Source organism: Diplotaxodon limnothrissa, linkage group LG17, assembly GCF_057381915.1.
Source record: "Diplotaxodon limnothrissa isolate DT_005_m linkage group LG17, D_limnothrissa_male_GT1.1, whole genome shotgun sequence".
Taxonomy (NCBI): domain Eukaryota; kingdom Metazoa; phylum Chordata; class Actinopteri; order Cichliformes; family Cichlidae; genus Diplotaxodon; species Diplotaxodon limnothrissa.
Window position 1 is genome coordinate 8927601 of NC_140612.1, and position 13216 is coordinate 8940816.

The 13216-nt window shown below is 40.7% G+C and overlaps 1 protein-coding gene across 1 annotated transcript in view; it reads right to left on the minus strand.

Annotated features, from left to right (window-relative positions):
- Positions 1-1894: 1894 nt before the first annotated feature.
- The window catches only part of gpc5b (glypican 5b), a 62557-nt gene continuing 51235 nt past the window's right edge, over positions 1895-13216 (minus strand). The window contains exons 10-11 of the mRNA XM_085375611.1: positions 3515-3618; positions 1895-1990 (exon numbers count right to left, since the gene is read on the minus strand). Coding sequence (XP_085231737.1) covers positions 1895-1990; positions 3515-3618 — 200 coding nt within the window. The remainder of the gene's footprint in view (positions 1991-3514; positions 3619-13216) is intronic.

Genomic DNA, 13216 nt, shown 5'->3' on the forward strand with positions numbered 1-13216 from the left:
ATTTAATCTCCCCACCGTGTCCTGGGTCTGTCGTGGGGCCTCCTTCCAGTGGGACATGCCCGGAACACCTCACCCAGGAAGTATTCTTGTCTGATGCCCAAACAACCTCAACTGGCTCCTTTCGATGTGGATCATGTGGATCATCATTTGAGCAGGAGGTGCTCTACCCTGAGCCCCTTCTGGTCAAACTCCTATCTCTAAGGGAGAGGCCAGCCATCATCCGCAATCTCGTTCTTTCGGTCACTACCCAAAGTTCATGACCATAGGTGAGGGTAGGGATGTAGGGACGCTCAGCTCTCTCGTCACCACCACGGACAGATGCAACGTCTGCATCACTGCAGCCGCAGCACCAGTGTGTCTGTCCATCTCTCGCTCCCCTCTCCTCTCGCTCGTGACATGGGGTGGGCACTTCAACCTTTTACAGCCGAGGACTATTCTCATTTTAAGAAGGAGGCCACCAGCTGATGAAGCAAACAGAACCACATCATCTGCAAATGATATGAACTGAATCGGTGACAAAGGGCAGCCCTGGTGGAGTCCAACACCATCGGCAACAAGTTCGACTCATTCCTGGCTATGGGGACCAAGTTCTTGCAATGGTTGTATAAGGATCGAATGGCTCGTAGCAACAGGCCAGACACCCCATACTCCCGAAGTACCACCCACATAACACTCAGAGGGAAACTCCACAAAATGCATGCGGACTGGTTCGGCAATCTTCAGTCATAATTGTAATATGAATTATTAATTACATCACGTTTGGATCTCGGCTGAGCTGTGCCCTGATCACTATCTCTGTATTCCATCATTTCCCCTCACTGGAGACAATCTGATATCACAAAAATCAGATGTAGAAAAAGCTTGAATAGTAAAGACAAGCCTACAGTACTGTTAAATGTCTTAAACATTACCTCACTGAAGGAGAAAGCAAATTCAATTAATACAAATTGGATGAGAAGCCAGCCTTTGAAAGCACATGACAGTTCATGTTTGCATATGAAAATGAGACATCGCATTATTTATTGTTCAGGCAGATGGTTGTCTCTTTTCCTGGGTGCTTTTTCATATTCTTATGTTTTGACAGAGCCTTCTGTTGAATAATTGAATTTCAAGTTTTACTTACATCTGTTATATTCATTAGTACGGTGCTTTTACAGTTTTGGAGACTGTGCATCTGAAGAAGAAACATAACAAATTTCTCCACAACCTATAAGCTTCAGTTTGCACAATTACTGAGCAAACTGTGAAGATCTTCACTAAACTGCAAGACCATCTGTTAATAGTCTGAAGTAACACATAGCTGGTTGTTTTGCTTTTTTAAGAAAGTGCCTAGATGAACTTTTACAGCCTGTATCTTCTTCATTAATGAGGCTTCACAAGTTTTCGTTCCCTCCAACCAAACTGCTTCGCTAATGAGGGAGGTCCTCAGCATGAACTATACTTGCTACAGGTCTTAGTGTCTGTGGAAGATACTGTACATCTTTTAAAGATAATACTAAACCAAACATCCCTTAATGTCCTGCTCTGATCTAGAATAACCTCAATTTACACTCAATCCTTTGTTATCCTTAGAAATTCTTTATATAAATATATATAATATATATATTTGTATTTACATATCACTTCAAAAAAAGTCAGTAGTGCTGTGTGGTCTATTCTATAAAAGTTAAATACAAATGAACACATGTAGAGGTAAGTACAGGTAATACAAAAAATTGCATACTGCACACCTGTAGCTGTGTTAAACCAACAGCTAGGTGACCCAGAACAACATAACAATCATTTCGGTTGAGCTGTGCTTACAGAAAGTACTCAGCGTCACACGCGCACACACAAAAATACAGTCTTTCAACACTTCCTGTCACTGTACAGCCCCAAATCTTTCTCCTCCTCATCAGCGTGGTTCCCATGGTGACAGCAGAAAGAGCAGCAGAGAGAGCAGGGTCAAAGGCTCAAAAGTCATCGTGTGGGCGGAGCCTTTAACAGGCACCTGACGGAGGATAGGCAATAAGATACAACATTACAGAAAATAGAGTTAACAAGAAAATATAAATATATATACAGATATATCTATATATAGATATATATAGATATATATATCGAGATATATATCGAGATATATATCGAGAGAGATAGATAGATAGATAGATAGATAGATAGATAGATAGATAGATAGATAGATAGATAGATAGATAGATAGGTAGATAGATAGATAGATAGATAGATAGATAGATAGATAGATAGATAGATAGATAGATAGATAGATAGATAGATCTGATAACAGATACAAATAAAAACACCTTCAAAGCAGTGGTACAATATAGTGGTCCCTCGCTATAACGCAGTTCACCTTTCGCAGATGCTTTGCTGATTTTTTTTTTTAACAGCGCATTGTGTTCTGCGTCCTGATTGGCTGTAGACCATTGTCAATCAATCTCGTGTCATGTCTCCTGTACAGTATAGGATGAGTTCAGCTTGTCAAATTTACATGAATCTTCGATCGTTACCAGTGTGACTCTGAAGTGCTGTACTGTATGTTGTGGGTGCCTTTGGTTTCATTCTATAATACTGGACTTATTATTCTACGAAGGTTTGAACTTTGAGTGTTTAAACAAAAGAGAAAAGTGGGAAAATGTTCATGCCTGTCCTCGGAAAGTGTATAAAGTGTGTAGTGAGTGGTTTTACAGCCTTAAAACATCTATAATAATTGTAAAACATAAAGTTAGCTACTTCGCAGATTTCACCTATCGCGGGTTATTTTTAGAACGTAACTCCCGCAATAAACCAGGGACCACTATATAAAGAAACGAGGGGCGACTCAAGACTTTTCGCTGTACTTAAATTTGTAAGTATGTGTACATCTTTAGAAATAAAACTAGGTTTGCTGTAGTTGCTCAACTAAAAAAATAGAAACAAAAACGAAATCTACGATTCCATCTGTATGTTTATTGAACTTCAGGGAGAGCAAGCAGTGGTGTTACATCACACAGCAGACACTATTCAATGAAAAGTGCGTCATCCAGGAACAACATTGATATCAAGTTGCATCAGGCTCTCTCTGACAGAGCTCTGCATGTGACAGGCTGATCGATCACTCTGCATTTGCTTCTCAGTAATTAATCAGAGGAGCTCATAGCAGTGGTTTGAAGGAGGTGTGGGTGGGTGTGAAATAACCCAAAAAGTATTGGAAAACGGTCAGAGGATTTCAGGCCTCAGAATCGTCGATACTGATGCACAACTACAGATCCGTCCCTAATGCTCCATGAAAGTCGGCAAAAATCGATTCGGTTGTCAAAAAAAAGAATCGTTCCAAATAACTCTCGAGTCTGTCTGCACTTGTATAAGTGTTGATGCACGGGATTTGTTTCACTTCTGTTTGGCTGATACGTTCTCAGTCACATAACCTGTTCGAACCATTCCCGCCCCTTTCTTTGTCTTTGAAATGGGCAGACAATTATTGCCATGTCTGCTAACCTGTCATGTTTACTTATTGTTCTGAGTTCTTTTTACTTACCTGTGTAGGTGGAAGGAGATGAGGAAGGACTGGGCGACGACGAGGTGGGGTCCTGTCCTTTCCCTCTGGACTACGACCGCTGGGTGCATCACCTGGCTCGTCCCCTGAACAAAAGCAAAAAATAAGATGATTTTAGCATGACAGTATATAAGATTAGATCAAGATCAAGTTAAGATCCCAGAACATGCTCACTGATGAAAATCTGGCATTAAAATCCCCATTAAATTAAGAGAGAATACTTGTGGAAGTTATTTTGGTTCTGTTTTTACTCTCATGGTTGCACACAATCTTGCATTATTTATGACTGTTTTGTTGATTAGAACTAAAAGATTTATGGACTTCGCCGCACCCACCCACAGCTTCGCACAGTGTGAATACCGTTACCTTACAAGGCATAAACTCACACAGATGTGCAAAATGTTGCTTCGTCTAATGGGTATGCGGCCGCACTTTCATATAGGTGTGTGTGTGTGTGTGTGTGTTGGAAGGACTCCAGACTTATCGCAGGAGAAACTCAGGTAAGTGAGTGGATTAGGACAGGAGGGAAACAGACTTTGCCGGTGGCTAAACACAGTTGCACACACGCATATTTCAGTCTGAGACATTGTGATACACACCTGCACTGTCGCAAGAAAACTCGTTCATAACGAGCTCGCGCTCTCTGTAATATCTTGGCACAAACACGCTAACACACACACACAGAGTCATACACACACCTGCTTGGGAAGAAATCTGATTCCGTCTCTTACAATACATATTGTCATGCAGTACAATAGACAAAGAGCTTCTTTCAGTCGCTGAGGAATGAGGCGAGTTTGTTAATGTTGAAACACTCACACAGATATTATATCTCAGTATTACAGACAGAAAATATGAGAAATTTAAAACAGAAACACGGACAACCTCCTTCAAAATATCAGCGTGCGAGACGCCTGATGTGTTTTTGTTTTCCACCGCGTCTGTGCCGATGATAGAGGTGATTTACTCGCAGCAGAATGTTTACCAATTAGGCATCTGTCCTTTATTGTGTGCACCGTTGACAAATAGCAGCATGGAGCAATATGGGACCCTGGGTTCCTATCTGAACAAACATTGCATTCACGCCTGTGTTTGTGTGTGGTCTTGCTCTGTGACCATCTGTTCCCATCAGAATCGAAAACCTCGAGTCACATCTGGTTTGAACCTGTTTAGGAGACAGAATTGGGTCGTGTCATTATTGATTTGCCACAATAACAAGTGCAGCGAGACGAATTCATGTTTCATTTTTAGCACAATATTAACCGAGCCTCTCTTTCCTTTGCACTGAGCTTAGTTTGATGAAAAATGTGGGAGGGAGGCAGGCGCATTGTCCACTTTGTTAGACAACATTAACTTTGAAACATCAGAGCTTAATGTTTCCCCTGAGTACGCGCATGCAGATGTAAGCATGCCCAGTGCATTAGCGGCATTTTCCCCAATCAATTATAGGAAACAAAATGATGACTGAAGGAAAACTATTAAAACCTGAGCAAAATACATGCAGAGAGTTCACATATATATATGTATATATATATATGTTGTAGTGGCAACAACACAGTTGCTTACCTACCTCAGTGACCTCGTGCCCAGACTCTGCTTCCTTAACAGAAGTTGTGTCAGAGGGATTAAAGAGATCCGATGCAACAATTACACAACTGATCACCAATCTGTGACCTAGGGTGTCCTTATGTTCAAACATAGTGTAGATTATGGAGAAACTGTGGTTTATACATAAGTCCATTTACAGAACGCCACTCGGGTTCAGATCAGTCAGGCAGTTCCTCCCAATCACACCCCTCCATTGCCCATGTGACCATTGAAGTCACTGGATTAAGCACCCTCATGCAGCCCACCCAGCGACTCCAAGAAGGCCGGGTGCACTGATCAGATAACTGCGAACAACAGTAAGCAAGCAAAAAGGATGCAAGTGCAACATCCACAGCCTGCTGCTTCTCACTAAGAGCAACTCTAGATTAGATCAGAGAGCAGCATTCAGTCATAAATATTTTTTTGAGTTTTCTTCTCAGTATATGAAACTATATTAGCATTTTAACACTTTAACACTTGAATACTTCAGCATTGTCCTTTTAGCTAAATGCAATTTTAAAATTTGGACTTTTTTTGTGCAATTTGTCTTGTAAAAAAAGGCAAGAAATTTAATTGTAAACCTTCACTGATATTTCCACTTGGATTTACTTGCTTGAGCCCGTGTCACTTCAGCTTGTATGTGTGTGTGCATGTGTGTGTCACAACACACAGTCTCCTCCTACATGCCCTTTGGCATGTTTGTTTCTTAGCAACAATCCAGAACACATCACGTATAGCAGATTGTCTAGAAATATGTGTACGGACACACACAGATACAGGTGATTAATTGCTTCTGGACCTACTCATGGTGTAGTTTAACCTTTATTGCCACCTGCTAGGATGGGGTTATCGTTTTGTGTGTGTGTGTGTGTGTGTGTGTGTGTGTGTGTGTGTGTGTGTGTGTGTGTGTGTGTGTGTGTGTGTGTGTGTGTCTATTTGGGCAAATTAATGACATACTGAGGGACAGTCAGTGAACTACAGTAATACACTGCAGTTTCCGTGTATCTGCTATCGCACATCAGCCAAAAGCTTCAGTGTTGTTCCATACAAACAGCGAGCAGCTCCATTCATGCACGGTTTGCATCCCCAAAGGAGCTGAGCTGACACTTTACAAGGCAGGACACCAGTGGTCACTATGTCCTGCGATAAACTGCAACTGTAATGGCTGTAGAGGGCAACTGGATAAAAATGGGAACAGATTCACTAACTCCTCCTTTCCAAAACAATAAATATGTCCCTGTCACCTCTGAGTTGTAATTTAGACACTTTTCCAAAACAACAGGATTGGAGGAAATTGGATTTAGTTGAAGAACTCACCCAGAGGTAACAGTAAGAGTCCAAAGCAGGCGGAGAATTGCCATAAATGAGAGCTGTAGTGACCCATAGACAGGAGACTGTATGCCCAGCGTGGAGTCCCTCGCTCTTTGTTTCTCCTTACATATAACTTCAGAGGACCTCGGCTGACATTAATGTACTGCAGACTAACTCGAACCATAAGAGTTGCTTCACTTTCCTAAAATAACACAATCTGAGCAGTTTAATCTTCACTTTAACGTCTGACACGTTTGCCTCATTGACCAGCATCTCTCCACACTGCTAAAATGTGTGTTCTGTTGAGAGGGAAACACAGAGCCTCATTGGTAAAACACAAACTTCTGCTTTCCAGAAGCACAGTATGGCATCCAGTGTTACATGATGTGTGCACCTCTTGCTGAGTCAGGCTGCGAGTTAAAGGTGCCCAGCTTTAGCCATCTCTCTTGGGAGAAGAAGTGTCTTCTCTCTCTGCACCGCCAACAACACATTTTCTTGAGAGAGGTCCTGCACACTGCAACGTGTGGCTCAGTGACCTTACAGCTTTGCAACCCTTTGAAAGCTAAGATTCTTCTAATTTGCGGCCTCCAAATCCTTTCCTTGGTATTCTTTTCTCGTTTTGTGCAGGAACAATTAAATGCTTCTTGTTTGGCATTTCTCATCGGCTGTGGATCTTGATCAATAACAAGACCTAATTAAAATTTTAATGTCAGATATATTTATGTTTTTTAATGCAACATAAATATATTCATCCATGCCCTTTTTGCTCTCCTGGTAAACGTTCAACAGTCTGGGAAAGTTTTTTAAATAAACTAAAAAATAAATAAATAATTTTTTGTGAGGACTGTATGAAACATTGGCAATAAATGGCAAGCAAAACACAATGTGTGCCACTGGGGTGGAGAAATTCATTCTCGTCTTTGTGACACATAAGTCATATATTTCGTGTTTTCATGTTTTCCTATTTTAGACACAAAGCATTCAAACTGTAGCCACAATCATAATTTGCATCTGGAGCTCTGTTTGTAATATTACACTTTAGCATTCCTGCAACAACTATTCCGGGAAAGCCGCTACCCAAACATCAGCATAGCTGTGTCTGATTCCTCCATTTGGCCATCTAAAAAAAACCCTACTGACAGCACAGCTTCTTCCTAATGGCAGCAGACGCCACAGTGTATGTGCTGCATGTGTGTGTGTGTGTGTGTGTGTGTGTGTGTGTGTGTGTGTGTGTGTGTGTGTGTGTGTGTGTGTGTGTGTGTGTTTGCTTGTGCCCGTGGAACAGTTGTCAGGAGAAGCATGATCTGAGGAGCCAAAGTTAACGATGAACTGACAGCAAAGGTGAAGATGTATATGCGCTAAGCATGTGTGTGTGTGTGAAATAGAAAGTGCATTAATGATCGATCGCATGCGATATCAAATACTTGTGGTGTACTGTACAGAACTGTCAATTTAGGCCCCAATTAGGGGCAGTCTTGTTGTTCCTCAGTTTATATACACGGAGCATTCGCTCACACACACAGACACACACAAGCTAATGATGCGAGGTGACCTTGAAAAGCGTCTGGATAGCTCGTGTGTGTGTGTGGGCGTGTAAATGTATCCCAAGCATTTCCAGCTGAATCAGTAATGAGCATTTCATTACTTCAGCCTCAGTTCCCCAGGGAGGAAACACACACACACACACGCACACACACACACACACACACGCAGAGCAGAAAGAGCATGGTACAAGGTAGCTGTAGATTATTCCCTCAGCAAGTGCTTATTAGAATTAAATTATATTATGATAGTGACATTTTCTTTAAAAGCAAAGAAAGAAAGGAGCCGACTTCCAACTTCAGTACATCCTGACATGAATGACTACTTTCTATGCAATCTTGCAATGAAAGCAGCGTGATTCTGATATCCTGTTGAAACCTTCGAGGGCACTGTACTGCAGTATTATTCACTGCAGTCATCTTGTTATTTACTGACTATAAAAAAGAGAGTATGGGTCCCAGTATAGCTCACTGGGTTGAATAGGTGACCCACATGCCATAAAGCTATCACAGAGGCCTGCGTTTGAATCCACACCGAGGTCATTTACTGTGTATCTCTGTTTCATGCCTTCTCTCATTGTCCTATCTTTATGAAGGCTAAAGAAATCTACAAATAAATACATATAAGAGCATAATGGAAAACGATATGCTTGTCCTTTATGTTATGAGTATCTATAGAAACGAAACGCATCCTCTCTAACCCCTCTGGGTAATTTACCATTACATTTCCAAGGGAAACGGAGGAAAAAAGGAAGAACACAGAGAAGGTTCATGGATGTAGTAAAGGAGGACATGCAGAGGGTTTATGTGACAGAGGAGGATGCTAGGGATGGGGTGAGATGGAGGCAAATGATCCACTGGGCGAAACCTGAAAGGAACAGGTGGAAGAAGAAGAAGATTTCCAAGCACTTTAGTAAGATTTTAAGAACGATACATTGTAACACCATAGTTACAGTTTATAGACGTCCCTTAAGTACCACGCATCCAGGCAATCATTAAGTTAGTGTTTTAAAATGAGGATAGCTGAGCATGTGTGTGCCTGTTCAAAGCACTGCTGTGCAGAACAGGAAGATTGGTGGGTGAAGGTGGATGAAAGAATGAAGCGAGCAGAGTGGCTCTTTGAAGGCTACACATCAACAGCAAGCCGGAGAGGGTGTTGTGGGAGGCACAGCTAGACAAAGCAAGGGCAGCATGCTTCTCCAAAAGGTCAAGTATGAGAATAATAGCATCCCTGCAGAGAGGAGGACTAATATACAGATGATGTCGAATCAGATTTGCATGAACAATCTCCCTCAAGTGCCGACATGACCAGAAAGTCAGAGGTAAAGAGGGGCGGACTGAAAATAAGGAAATAGATGGGTTGATAGACGAGGAGACAGGCAATGAACGGTCTGTTTGATAGAGGTTATGGGTGTGGCAGCATAAGTGAACCCAACCATGCTGCCGACCTTTTCAGTAGATGTTCTGTGATTTGCAGCATCTCGCATAAAGTTTTGCTACTTTTATCTCTTCCGTGTTGAGCAGCACAGAGAGCTTTGCATAAAAGACAAGAGCAAAGCGAATGTATAATTCTTTAGTGAGCTGCATCTCCTAACCTGAGGATCTGACAGATATTAGCAAAAGCGAGATACGCGACTGCACACGTACATCATTGATTCTCAGTCTTTTTGGCCCCACTGTTGCCCCCATTAATTGGTGTGTGAAGCAGTTAGCATCAATGCACCGCAAGCTGTGAGTTCCAAGCAACAAAATGATAAAAGAAAGCATCTGTTTAAAGAAAAATGCCCAGCCCAAGTGATTTCACCACAAAAAGTATCAGGAGCCAAAAATAAATAAAGTTAAATGCCGTATTTTTCAGACCATAAGGCACACCGGATTATAAAGCGCATTAAGCGAAACAAAACAGATGAGCTCATTCTCTTTGCTTCCTCTACTTCTGTACCATTGATTAATGTTGAATTCCCTCGCAGCTGCTCTATTCCTGTGTTGTTGCAGTATATTATGACTAACCTCGTATTGTGGATCTCAGTTGTTCTCATGATTGAAATTTGGTCCGTTTAAAGCATCCTGCCATGCGATTGCATTTGTCCCTAACCATCGGGAACCCCCACGTTAACTTTTATCGAGTGGAAAAAAAAGTGATTCATTCATCATTCATCCTCCAGCTTCACTGTGTTTATGTTATGCTAACATAGCTGTGTCGCTAGTGATCACGTAGCACATCATTATATACCAGCTAGCCCAACTTCAGTAACCCTACAAACGTCACTGCTGTTTAGTTTTCTTCTTCATTTATGTCTGAAGTGATAGCAGAGCTGTACGTTTGAATTTTTTCACAAATCTCTCAGTCAGAACATGCAATGTCATGTTTAGGTGGAAACTAGCGAGCTAACTTCCTGCTAACTTCTAACTCTGTTAAATTTAATAAATTTTGTTTTCATGGATGCCTGGATGTTAAACTTAATTGTTATACCTGGTAAAGCAGCAACGCTGATCATGTTATTACAGATGAAAGAATTTAGACAGTTTTTAACTCTCAGTGATGCCTCAGTGTTCATTTGACTTTGGAACGTGAAGTAGACGGAGTTTTGGACCCAGATTACTCCGAATCCGTGAGGCTCCTGCCTACGGTAGCTGTAATGCTCCAACAATCCATCAAGCGGTGTGGCTTCGTAGCTTCCCAAAGTCTCACCAAAATACTAAAACATTTTTTTGACATATTTTGAGCGCCGTGTACCACATATAATCCGTTCAAGGTCAGTAAGCACAACCAGAATTCATACATAAGGCGCACTGTTGATCTTTGAGAAAATTAAAGGATTTTAAGTGCGCCTTATAGTGCGGAAAATATGGCAGTTCTGATAAATGTAGTGTCTGGCTCACAAATAGTGGAAAAAACAAGAACTTTCTTGTTATTTAGTTGTTTATCTGTTGGTTTACTTACTTCAGTGTAAAATGATTGGCAATAGTAGTGGGGAATCCTTATCAATAGAAAAAGCTGCAAAACTAATGAAAATATAGTTAAAAGATCCAGCAGGCCAGATTCAACTTTTCACCGGTCAGATTCTGGCCGTTATGTTTGGCATCTCTGCAATATACATTAACTACTTTTTTCCCCCTTTCCCAGCAGTGTTGAGCTTGGTGGTCAAAGCGACATGGCAGAGGTATACTATGAAGCAGAATAAGTGGCTTAGCCAGTTAATGCAACCTTAGGAAAGGCCACTTCCTAGCCAGTAACATTGCCACGGTTATTCAGTGCTCTTTAAGGTGGAGGTGCATAAGCTGACCAATCAATTCTGTGGAAAATTCCATTCTTCTTTTAGGGAGGCTAATTAGGGAAAGACAGACTCTCAGCAGACGGGATTTTACTTGCCTCTTGAGTATTGTACTTTTTGACCTGACATGAAATTTGCAAGTCAGCTACCTAAGTGGTCATAAGCACCATAAGCAGTATATGAATTCAATGACATAAAAGTTGTACTTAATCTTCCCATGCCTTCATGACAGGGCAGTGAAACTGAAAAGTGTATGAATTTATACAGTTTTGGATCTAACTTGGCTGCATTATTGCATTATTATATTATAAAATAATCACAGGAAAAACACTGCACTGTAGTTACATTATTATTATTATTATTCAATTTACCTAAAGCTATGGCCGATAGAAACAATAAAAAACAACCAAATACACACAAGGAAAGAAAATACCTCCAACAAAGCAGCACAAAGAACAATAAAGCCATTTTAACAAAATCTTAAAAACTGTAAATGAGCTTCATCTTCGAAATCAGCACAGAGATCATATCAGGAACAGATCTGTTTAACACACAGCAAGCAAAACAAAACAAATCAGGTAATCATTATGTTTTCTATAACTTACATAGTGCTTAACGAATTTATTATCACCATTTAATGAGAGCAGCAGCCCTGAATTAACAGTACTGGTAATTATCAAAATCAGTGTTTCTGCTTCCGTCATGGTTAACCCGCCAGAATTTACAAACTCTTTAATCAAGATGATAGTTTAAAGCTAAAATATATAATTATTGTTGTCATTACTGGATTTCAAAGTGTACTGTTTTATAAAAAAGCAGAAAATGGTAAAAACACTTTATTATATTTTGAGTGAGATGCCAAATTACAGTTTTTTTACTTGTATTCTTGAACAAAAAAAGAACCGCTTTAGTGCTTGAATGTTTTGCTGGATAGCATGAATTCATTTTTTTTTCTTTTTTGCTTAAAAAAACTGTCTTTTTTTTTTAAACAGACTGCTGACAGATTTATATAAATATATTACATATATAATTATATAAAACATTTGTGTTTTCTTGTCTTTATAACAGGTAATCTAATAAATTTGCCTTTTTGTCTTTATAAGTAACTACAAGCAAGTATAAGAAGATAGAAAGACGATATGACGGGTTTGGACTGCCGGTGTGAAGCAGCAGTGGAACAGTGGGATATTGTTTGCATTTACTAGATGTTTTACACCCTGACGTTCTCCAGCGTATGCATGTACAAAGAAAGCAGTTTTATCTTATAGCACTGATCAATTCGTTCATGAGGCTCGCTCTGGGAACTTTTATAGTCACCAGTGCCGATTGGAGGCCTTGCCAGACTTTTTATTGTTCTTCCTGGCTCCCTTTAGACAGCACTGAATGCTTATGAATGCAGATCAAACTGTACTCAGGCGGAGGGGCAACATTTTTAATCAGTAGAAAAACTGGCCTTTCCCTTTAAAATGAAATAGCTTCTGAAGGCTTTGCAAAGCTGGCTCAAGGGAAGTGGGGGAGAGGCCAACAGAGCAACGCAGACATTATGGAGGGAAGATAGGTGGAACAATGTGTACACTATCCTGTTTGTATGTCTATTATTTATTTCAGGTTTATGTTAAGAACCAAACACTGTCAGCAATTTAACTGTGACTTAAACTGTGCGTTTGCAGATTCCAGTGTGCTTCAGGAACAAAGAGGAAGCACAATGCACAGACTCACTGCTACTTGGCCATGAGAAATGGCACGTATACCCCACCACCACGTCCTTACTATCCTTATCGCTCCGTGTGTTACTCCCTTTCTCTCTTCCTCTTCCTTCATTGTCATCAAATAAGGACCCATGGGAGGACAGACCACCTGGTAACCATAGCTACAGGGATTGAGCACCCCATTGCGAGTAGTGCATTCACACATTCTCTTACAGACACACACACACAAATGCCTCTTGTGCTTAAAGAGTTCCTGAATAT